This window comes from Apaloderma vittatum, unplaced genomic scaffold (genome assembly GCF_000703405.1).
Source record: "Apaloderma vittatum isolate BGI_N311 unplaced genomic scaffold, ASM70340v1 scaffold8894, whole genome shotgun sequence".
Lineage (NCBI taxonomy): Eukaryota > Metazoa > Chordata > Aves > Trogoniformes > Trogonidae > Apaloderma > Apaloderma vittatum.
The window spans coordinates 8,485-19,369 of NW_009713185.1; the positions used below are offsets into that span (position 1 = coordinate 8,485).

The following is a 10,885-nucleotide window of genomic DNA, read 5'->3' on the forward strand; positions in this document are numbered from 1 at the left end:
ATTATAAAAATTCCTTACTAATCTTAAAGATTCTGTTCTTGTCAGCTATTAGATTTTGCTGCTGCTTCTGGTTTCCTGCTTTGTGAGCTCAATCAAGCCACCACAGCTATTTTGGTTTAGTTACTCTGTTATTGTGGAGGCTTATTAATTAGCATGGAAATTCTTGGCATTCTGTGAAATTGCTGTGATTACCTCTGGTTGTCTCTAGTAGCCATTTGTTCCACAAGGTCTTCTGCTTGGGAGCAAAAGAAATGATCTTCACAGCATCGTTTACTCCTCAGATGTGGGAAAGACTCAGTAATTGTGTAATTTTTGCTTTAGCGCTTTTCAGCTGTCAGAGGAAAACCTGGATTTTATAAAATGTTAATTGGATTTTGCTTAAGGTGTATTTAGAGATTGCTTCCACCCTCAACTCTTTACGTACAAGACTGCATTGCTTGGTTTACATTCCTAAATGGATAATAGGAAGTGTTAAGAATTATGACTTTGGTTCCACTGAAGTGGTGGTTTTTTTTCTTCCTTCCCCACAGCAAAAGCCTGAAGAAAAGCCTATCCCAGGTAAGACTCTAATATAGTCACAAGGCTTAAAAAAAATAGGGTCTATATAACGGTAACTTCTACTTGCCATATGAGCTCCTTGCTGCTGCTACTGTGGTGGTTAGGAATTCTCGCATTGCCTAATTGTGCAAAGTACTAGGTAAGAGGTCTCTGTGACAGCTGGAGTGAAACTGAAAAAATGTGTATTCTACTCCTGCCCTTTCTGCCTGTAAAACTATTGCCTGAAAGTCCAAATGTAGGAAATGGTCTTTGAAAGCAGGAGGAGAGTGAAAGAGTGAATAAGGGACCAGTTTAGTCAAGTCAGTCCAGCGTCTGACTGATTTTGCATGGTGCTACAAGCTCAAGAAAGCATGTGAAGGCTCTGAGCTGATCCTCAAAAAAGGAAAAAGCATGAACTGTTATCTCTTCATTCTTACCCATATAGGTATGAATTTAGTCATTAGTTATTTTTTATACCTTTGAAATTAATTTTGCCCCTTTGACATCGGCAATTTTTTCTAAGTCTTCTGAACAGTATTTTAGGAATAAACATTGCAGGTTTAACTTCATTTTGCTGTTACTTCTTAAGTGAATCAAATCAAGAAGGAACTAGAACCAGCCCTGAAGCTGTCAAGCCAGAGGAAATAAAGACTGGGAAGAATGGTCAGCAGAGTGCTGGTCCTAAAGGACCACCTGAAAAATGGATGAGACTCCAGTATAGGGAGAAGTTGTTACACATCTAGACTAGCCAGTACCTGGCAAATGGGAGATTCTTGCTCCCCTCTCTATTAAAGCTCTTCCACTGAGACAATTTAGGATCTGAAGTCCCTGTAACAGCTTTTTCTGTAGAAACTTGCCACACAAATTCTAATGTCAGGATGTGAGCTGCCTCGAATAAGCTGTTTTCAGTTTTCATAGCCTTCTGAGAGAGGTTTTTGCATGGACATATGTTGCAGCCTTCTGAAATCTTTACAAGCTCTTGCATCCCTTGTGTCTTGGTTTCCTACGTAAAAAGAAAAAACTTCTATGCAAAACAAAATAATTTAAATTATAGCAAATAAAACTCCTGGCTGCAGGAGGAATGCCTTTCTTAAATGCTTATTTTCCTAGCAGCAAATACGTCGAATGTGCTGGCAGTATTTTTTGCTTGTATATCAGAATATATTGTGCACTATTTTGAGGAAGAAAAGTTTAACTAAAGGATTGAAGCTGCTTGCTATAAATTGCAGTAACTTTAGTATGCTTGGGATACAGATAAAAAAAATGATAACTGGAGGCTCAAATCCATGTAGTTGGATGTCAGCTGCCCTCAGTCTTTATATGTTCTTGGACACTCATTTTACTAAATGACTAAGTTGATCTTCTATTATAAAAGCTAGTGTTCTGTGAGAGAGATTTATGATGGCATAAAACAGGTTGAAATATCTTGCTGTTGCACGCTCAGTGAAGCTGTTTATATTTCTTCTTTTTTTCACCATAACTCAAATACATCAATTAAATCTCTTCTTCTATTCTTGTAGCACTTTCTTGACACATCTGAGCACCTTGATTAGTTATCTCCCTTTTAGACCTGAGGAGGTAGGGCAATGGAAGAGAAACATCACTGACAGTTCTATACTTTGCTGTTTAAGCATGTTGCTTACACAAACTTCTTTTTCTTTTTTTCTCCACAGAAAAATGAGAAGTCATCCATTGCAAAGAAATTACTATTGGTTTGGTTTGGGTTTTTTCATTGAAGTAATGGAGGAATCCTTGAAATAGTCTGCTTTCTTTTCACAGCTGTTACCTGCTTTCTCGGAGTAAACTGTAGTAAGACAAAGGCCTGTGCCTAGCAAAAAAAAATGTAGATAGGAAGGAAGATTAAGATATGCTTAGATAGTTGTGCCAAATTTATTTTGAGGTTATAAAACAAGGGTTAAGCCCTCTTCTGCAGTGGCTGGCCCTTGACATATTGTTTAACTCCCAGTAATTTATTGTCAAAAAGCTGTTAAACAGGTGTCTTCTAGTCAGTAATATTTTTCAATGTACCAGAATCTCAGCCTTTTCTCTCTGGTATTTATACATTACCTCTTGGCTTCGAGCTTGACCGCCAAAGTCCTTCAAACAACCTTCAGTGTTTGTGAAGCTTATAGACAAAAAGGAAATAAGCAAGCCGTTCTGAAATTTGCCCTGTATATCACTTTCTTTTGCATAAAGGAGATATTTGGTTGCACAGGAGAGTTCTCTCCACCTCTTTAAGACTTCAGAAGGTCTTTTCTTGGACTAAATCACTGAGTAGCAGGAGCCGAAAGTGACGTAGAACTCTGATAGAAACATTGTTCTCAGAGCCTGAAAGTACATCTAAAAGTGTGTATACAAAAAATAGATATACATGTGTATATACATGTGCATATAAATACACATATACAAAAATCCAGCCAATCTGTAGGAAGAGGGGCAGTCTAGCTACCTCAACTCACAGTGTAAAGCTAATAGTGTCTCAGATGCAGCAGAAATACTGTCTTCTTTAACTCTTCAATAAGCTTTGACCAGGCTATGTGTTATTCTCACACACTCCTCTGCTACCATATTTCATATTTTGGTAACCCTTTCCTAGTAAAGAAAGTTAGATGCCATTTGGGCAGTCAGTACATGTTGTTTGCCAAAGCAAGCTGTGCTTGTATAGAGTATAAGCAAGAGGAGGGACAAAGCAAAGGGAAAGATTAACTTTATTTTGATGCCTTGAGGCTCACTGTGAGAAAAATGATGAAGATATGTTATGCAAGTAGATTGTGGCTTTGCTGAACCAACAGATGACTTCTGAAGAAAAGTTGATGTGATACACTTCTTTAACTTATTATTTTTCAATGGCAAAGCAAATTATGATAGCTAGGCATTCAATGTTCAAGGCAATTTTTTCCTTTTTTCTCCAAGAGGAAGATGGATTTTTGAGAAAGTGTTCCTTTGTTCCTGTAATCATGCACAGAACAAACAAATGGCCACTTACATGAGAAGTGTCCTTGTGTAGCCTAATGTGGATCATAGATGGGTAGACAGTGGGGAGAAATTTTCCCAGGGCAGAGGATTATAAAGAGAAGGCACTTGTGTTTTTTCTGTTCCTCCACGCAAAAGCCTCTGTACCTGCTCCAAAAGCAGGGGATGGATGCCTCGAGGCGCCCTCTGAGATGTCCCCCTCGGCAGCAGGACATGTTTCCACAGAGGTAAGGCAAAGGGGGCCACCCTGCTGCTGCTCCTCCCCACTGAGCCAAGTGGCAGTTGGAGGCCTGGGGCTGGTTCCATCCCCGCCCTGGGGCAGGGCCCTGCCAGGCTCCATCCCCTCGCACAGCGGCTGGGGCAGCTGCCATGGGGGCCCTGCTGGGGCTGCTGGTGCTGCTGGGCCTGGCGGGGTGCCCGGCCACCCTGGGGGACCAGGTGGGGCTGCGCGTCACCACCACCTGGGTGACAGTGCCGCAGCAGTTGAGCCCTCAGTCTGACGCTGAGCCCCTGTTCATCTCCTACCGGCTGGAGGTGGGGGGGAGGCCGTGGGTGCTGCGCCTGTGGCCCCGGCGGGGCCTGGTCTCCCACCCCTTCACTTTGGTCACCTACGGCGAGGACGGGGCCCACAGGGAGGAGCACCCCTCGGTGCAAGACAACTGCTTCTACCAGGGTGAGGTGCAGGGGAGCCCCGGCTCCCTGGTGGCCCTCAGCACCTGCCGCAGGGGCCTCCACGGCATATTCTGGGTAGATGATGGCACCTACGAGATCGAGCCCATTCCTCATGATCCTGCCTTCCGGCACATCCTCTACCACACGGGAGCAGCTGATAAGCCTACAGGCCCTGCCTGTGGGCTGACCCCGGAGGAGCTGCAACGCCAAAAGGCTTTGCTGCCCCAGCAAAAGGTCCCTCAGCAGGAGGAGGAGATGGCGAAGGACTGGTGGACACACATCAGGTATGTGAAGATGGTAATGGTCGTGGACAAGGTACGTTTTGTGAAGTCGGACAGTGATGAATCTGAAGTCTTGAGGCAAGTCATAGAAGTCATCAACATTGGGGACTTGCTGTATGAACAGCTTTCTGTTCAGCTCTTTCTTGTGGGATTGGAGATCTGGACCAAAAGCAACCTTATAAACATTACTGACTCTGCCAACAAGACACTTTATGACTTTAACGAATGGCGAAAGTCAGACCTGTCTCCACGGATGCGCCATGATACTGCTCACTTATTTGCATTTCAGAACTTTAGATGGAGCCTGGGGTCGGCATTTGTAGGGACCATCTGTGATAACCAGTGGTCATCAGCAATTGTTTCCTTCACTGATAGGAAGTTGTCCTCACTTACTAGCACATTTGTCCATGAGCTGGGCCATACTCTTGGGATGTACCATGATGAACGGGGCTGTAAATGTAGACGTAAAACATGCATTATGTGTGAAAGCAATGTCAACACTGATGCATTCAGTGACTGCAGTTACAAAGACTACTTTGATCTCCTTGGACGTGGTGCCGACTGTATTCGTCAGCCACCAGCACCCGGCACTTTCTACACCGTGAAGCATGAATACTGTGGCAATAAAGTAGTGGAAAGCAGAGAACAATGTGACTGTGGTTCAGAATCAGACTGCAGAAAGGATCGTTGTTGTCACCCAAATTGTACGTTTACTGCGGGTTCAGTCTGTGCTTCTGGAAAATGCTGCAAGAGTTGTCGGGTCCTTCCAGCAGGAACGCTCTGCAGAGCAGGCATTGGTGACTGTGACCTGCCAGAGTATTGCAATGGGACTTCCCCTTGGTGCCCACCAGATGTCTACATACAAGATGGAACCCCTTGCAATGATGATGCTCGTTGCTATCGAGGAAAATGTTCTTCCCACAGTAAACAGTGCCAGCACCTTTTTGGCAAAAAAGCCAGGGCTGCTTCTTTTGATTGCTTCAAAGCAGTGAATACTCGAGGTGACCGATTTGGGAATTGTGGTATTCGTAACAATACCCATTTTACAAAATGCAGTATTGAGAATGTCTTATGTGGCAGGATCCAGTGTGAAAACATAGAAAAATTGCTTTTCTTGCAGAACCATGTAACGCTAGTCCAAACCCCAGTTGGAGATAAAAAGTGCTGGAGTCTCGACTATTATGTAGGGATGCCAACAGCTGACGTGGGAGCTGTGGAAGATGGCACACCATGTGGTAGTGATAGAATTTGTATCAACAGAACATGTACCAGCATATCACTACCGAACTACAGCTGTAGTGTGACAAAGTGCCATGACAGAGGACTGTGTAACAATCATAAGAACTGTCACTGCAAATATGGCTGGGCTCCTCCATATTGTGAATGGAAAGGACTTGGAGGTAGCATTGACAGCGGACCCCCTCCAGCCAGGTATCTTTTTCAGAGGGAAAAAATAGGAGTAACACTACTTATTGTTCTTCTTCCCTGTATCGTTGGAATAACCCTTGCCATATGTTATAAACAGGAAATAGTGGGGTGGCTTAGGAGGTAAAAAGGCCCAATTCCACAGAAGACGTCAGTAGTTGTTTCAAATACTGGAAACACTAGCAGATCCTCAAGGAGGATACCTGCTGGTAAATCAAAATCCACCATGAGGCACTTGCTGAAGACCAACAAAAAGTAGCTTTGGATACTCCTGAGGAAATCTCTCTTCAGCAGAGGCAGCTGATAGTTCATCAAAATAATTCAACGCATTTGGCATAGCTCTAATCCCATGTGATATCATTAAATGTGGAGTAAATGTTATCTTTGTTTATTTTAAGTTAATAAATGCAGGGAGTAAGGCATGCTGTTCTTTGCACCTTGAGCTCTTAAAATGAAATAGTTAAATAAACTGTAGGTATAGATTTTATGCTTCATATCAACAGTTTACAAGTGTAAACTTCTGAAAATGGATGTATATAAAATATTTGTTCCAGTTTACTCCTTCATCTAATGTTTTCTCCAATTTAGGGAGAGAGATGTTTGTGAATATCTTGCTTCCGTCATTCACTAATAGTGAAAGAAAAAAAAATTGCTCTTACAGTGTCTCATTTATTTCACATCTGTGGTGTTCAAGCAGGAAAGAAACAGGTATCGCAGCAAAATGCTGGTGTTTGTGGCACAAGATCTTCAATTTTTTTCCAGGGAGCAGCCCATCAGGAGGGAGGCACATCACAGGGAACAGGGTCTTCATTTTGTGAGATGGCAGAGAAGTATCATGCAGATCACTCCAGTAAGCACTACATTCCTGAACCATCAGATATACATCAAGAGTGCAGTGATGCCAAACCTGACATTTAACAAGAACAAATTGCCTTTCTTTTCTACAAACTTTCCTGTGCCTTAGCTGCTGGGTTCTTCCGAGAAGTGCTATGTATTTTACTGTCACTAAGAGGAGCTGTCTCTGAGATTGTCAAGTTAGCTGGATTTCTAAAATTTTTGGAACTATTCTGTAAGTCTCCTCTACCCAGATATTCTGAATATTTGACAGATGTTTTATCTAGCTATCTAAGGGTGTTTCTCTTGGTTTTAATGTGAATTCCTCTTAAGGTATCACTCAATGGGTCCTTGCAGGTCTACAGAGTGCCTCATAGAAGCACTGTATTTTTCATTTTTCAACATGAGATAAAATGTGTTTAACTTATTAAAAAATATGAAGAAGGTGGAAATGTCATTCAATAAGCTTTATTTTTGTTAATTATATTATAGCAGTGACTAGATCTTTCAACCAGATCAGCAAAAAGAGAAGGCTGGAGTCCAGACTTACAGTAAAAACTTTATTTTAAAGGACTGGTGTTTCTGGATTAAGGGCTATAATGCACCAGAAGAATTACTTATATTTGGAAAGCAAAGACCACATTTTTATCAAACATTCTATAAAGGCAAAATAAGTACTCCAACACTTGCAACATTTGGGAAGAATGATGATGACTCTGATGGTGAACTCTTGCTTCCTCTCAAGTATGACATTTATGTTTTTAGAATATACATTTTCCTACACTTTTTTTTAAAAAAAAAATGATTGTGTTCTGCATCCAAAACTGGCCAGTTACAGTACGATTGGATGTGAAATACAAAGGATATGATCCATAGTTCTTCATGGCGTTTTGTCTAAAGCCATGTTAAATCGTTATCTGTTCTTGTCTGGGGAAACAACGTAACCCATTGTTTCTTCAGCAGGCTACAGGCATTGTCTTGCTACAGCCTGGATGGTTTTGATTAAATGAAGAAAACTTAGTCCTGCATTTATGTCAGAAGACAAAATGACTGCTCCTTGTCTAACATCACAAATTTGTTCCATATAACCAGAGACCTTTTTCTGATGGCAGGGCAAGAGGTTTTCCTCAGAGAAATAACAATCTTAATTCAGGTGCGAGAAGAAAGGGGTGTGTAACAAACAAGAGAGATGTGGATTAGGTGAAAATATGGAGACAAAAAGTAATGCAAGCACTACATTCAGCATATTCCAACTAGCTATGTGCAAACTGGCAGGGTTTTGTTTTGTTGGTTTTTTTGCTTTTAAATACATAAACAACAATGACAGAAGTCTCAGGATGCTACCTTCATGGCCTGCTGTTGTTGGTTGATAGCATACTGCAAACTGCCAAGTACAGAACTATGCTGAGACCAGAGAAACACTTAGAGAACAGAGAGTTCTTATTTACAGACCTGCATTCTGAAAAGACAGATTTAAACAAAACCACAACTTAGGCTAGAAAGCTTACTTGCAAATGCAGTTTTGGAAGAGAAAAAGTAATAAAATGCTGTAGTTTCCATTTTTCACAGAATCACAGAACGCTAGGCCAATGGCATCCTGGGCTATATTGGAAGGGGAGTAGCTAGTAGGTCAAGAGAGGTCTCTACTCTGCCCTGGTGAGGCCACATCTGGAATATTGTGTCCAGTTCTGGGCCCCTCAGCTCAAGAGAGACAGGGAACTGCTTGAGAGAGTCCAGCGCAGAGCCACAGAGATGATGAAGGGAGTGGAACATCTCCCTGGTGAGGAAAGGCTGAAGGAGCTGAGTCTCTTTAGCTTGGAGAAGAGGAGGCTTCCAAGGGCGAGTGTCAGGGGCATGGTGCCAGGCTCTTTTCAGTGATGTCCAATGACAGGACAAGGGTAAAAACTGGGAGCATAGGAAGTTCCACAAAAATATTAGAAAACACCTTTTCACTGTGAGGGTGACAGAGTACTGGAACAGGCTGCCCAGGAAGGTTGTGGAGTCTCCTTCTCTGGAGACTTTCAAAACCCTCCTGGACGAATTCCTGTGCAATCTACTGTAGTGATCCTGCTCTGGCAGGGAGGTTGGACTAGATTTTCTGACGTCCCTTCCAACCCCTGACATTCTGTGATTCTGTGATTGACCTAACACTGGCAAGTCCTGAACTAAACTGTGTCTATTTAAGCAAGGAAACTAACAGATCTCTTGGTGGATGTATTACCTCAGATGGAGCCTGATGTCTGTGTTGGGGGGACAAGCAGCAGGAGTTTCTTATGAAACGTGTTGTAGTGCCCATCTAAAGGTGCACGTGCTGCATTAAGCGGCTTCCCCCGTAACTTTGGCCTGTTTGCAGTTTTGTGGCACAGCATGATCACAGCCACATCTGAGCTGGCTGCCTTGCCAGGACTACTGTACCGGTGTGTCCTGTCTTTATGCTTAAAGGTTGATCTCTATGCTTGAAGATTGGTCTCTATGCTTAAAGATTGATCTAATAAACCATGACTGCTAAATGAGATGAAGCTTTTAGCAAACTTTGGACAGGAATATTTCTGTAAAATTTTTATTTCTGCTTAGGCTATATGAGCAAGACAAACACGCAGTCCAACAAACCTACTCTGTGTTTTACAAAATGCGTGAGCTCCCTCACTAAGGTTTTCTCCTTGAAAAAATTGTTGCTTCTGATTTCACCATAGCAACAAATAACTTGATACTTCTGGTGGTTTGTCAGAAATGTCCCACTACTCTGTTGTGGGATGAAGATACAAGTCTAAGTTCAGTCCTAATCTTTCTGGTTTCACCCCTTTTTTTGTTTTTCCTCCTAGTTTTAATTGCTTTTTAAAATATTTCAAATGGATGCGAGAGCTTGGCTAACATATAAGTCACCTGAACAGGGAAGAGGCAGCCTGCAGATGCTGCAGCGCCATTTCCCAGGAGACGTGTGTCAGTCTAGTATGTGAAACGGTGCTGCAGGGAACTATCCAGCTACGAAGGTACATGAAATGATCTGTGCCAGTACAGCGAGGTATTAAGACTTAGGTAACTGTTAACATGTGGCAGGCCAGCAGTGATGGGTGAAGCCTGGAGCTGCCTAGGAGTAAGTTACAACAATGATTCACCCATGTTTCTCATTTAAAATCTCTTTCTGGTTAAAGAAGACTTTAAAGAAAAACTCAATATTGCAGTTATCTCATATCAAGAGAAAATTATTTTTACTCTGCATCAAAAATTGTCATCTCTAAAATGCATAAAAACTGCTCCTAAGGAACAGTATGTATCTTCAAGGAGTTTGCCAAGTACTGTATTAGCAGAACCTGAATTTGGAGGAAAAATAATTGGTGTCCGTTGTGCAAGTTTTTCTCTCTTGTGTTCTTAATCATTAGCAAAAATAAGTATTGCACTGCAGGATAAGGAGTTGGCATGGATGCTCTCTGCGCTACTTGTCTGCACTGGGCTTTTGCTTCTGCCCATGATCCACTGTTCAGGTTGCTCTCTGGCCACTTAAAAGGCAGCTCCTAGCTTGCCTGTGTGGGACAGGTGGCGTTAAAACAAGGCAGTCTGAATGCCTGATTAATCATCCATTAGCAGTAAGTCATCATTATGCAATCAGTTTCTGAAGACGCTGAAAAGGAGTACTAAGCAGTTATTATGCACTCCTTCCTCAATGTTTTATGAGTCTGTTTCAGTGTTTTATGACACTGACTCAGTGCTGCATCATGGTTTATATATGCACATTAAACCTGTTGTGTTAAACCCTTAATTCTTAATTACCATTAACATATTAGAAGAACAGCCTGGACAAACTTTAATTTCCCAGTGAAATCCTTACATCTGAGAAGTTTTAAGAACTTAGTTTCTCACCTTTCCATCATCAAACCCTAAACAGAAGCTATTGATTTTCATCTAGGCCTTCTTCAGCTACTGCAAAATCCTCCCAGACTGCTCCAGTGTGGCTCTCACATAACAAGATTTCCCACTAAAAATTTCCTATGAGAGTTTGGGCTCAATGAGGGCTGAGCAAAGATCTCAGGGCTTGTCGCAGAGGATTTAGTACCTCCTGTGTAACACACAACAAGTTGTACTGTGCATGGCTTTGTATTGTTAAACCTGAACAATTCAGCTTTCTTTGTTAAATAGTTAATTCGGGGAAATTAGCATTTCAGAGA

General features: G+C 42.0%; 1 protein-coding gene across 1 annotated transcript; it reads left to right on the forward strand.

The window, feature by feature from the left end:
- Positions 1-3,879: 3,879 nt before the first annotated feature.
- On the forward strand, positions 3,880-6,015 carry LOC104273065 (disintegrin and metalloproteinase domain-containing protein 21-like). The gene has a single exon (XM_009868267.1). It carries the CDS (start codon positions 3,880-3,882, stop codon positions 6,013-6,015), a length of 2,136 nt encoding a protein of 711 aa, XP_009866569.1.
- The last annotated feature ends 4,870 nt before the right edge of the window (positions 6,016-10,885 follow it).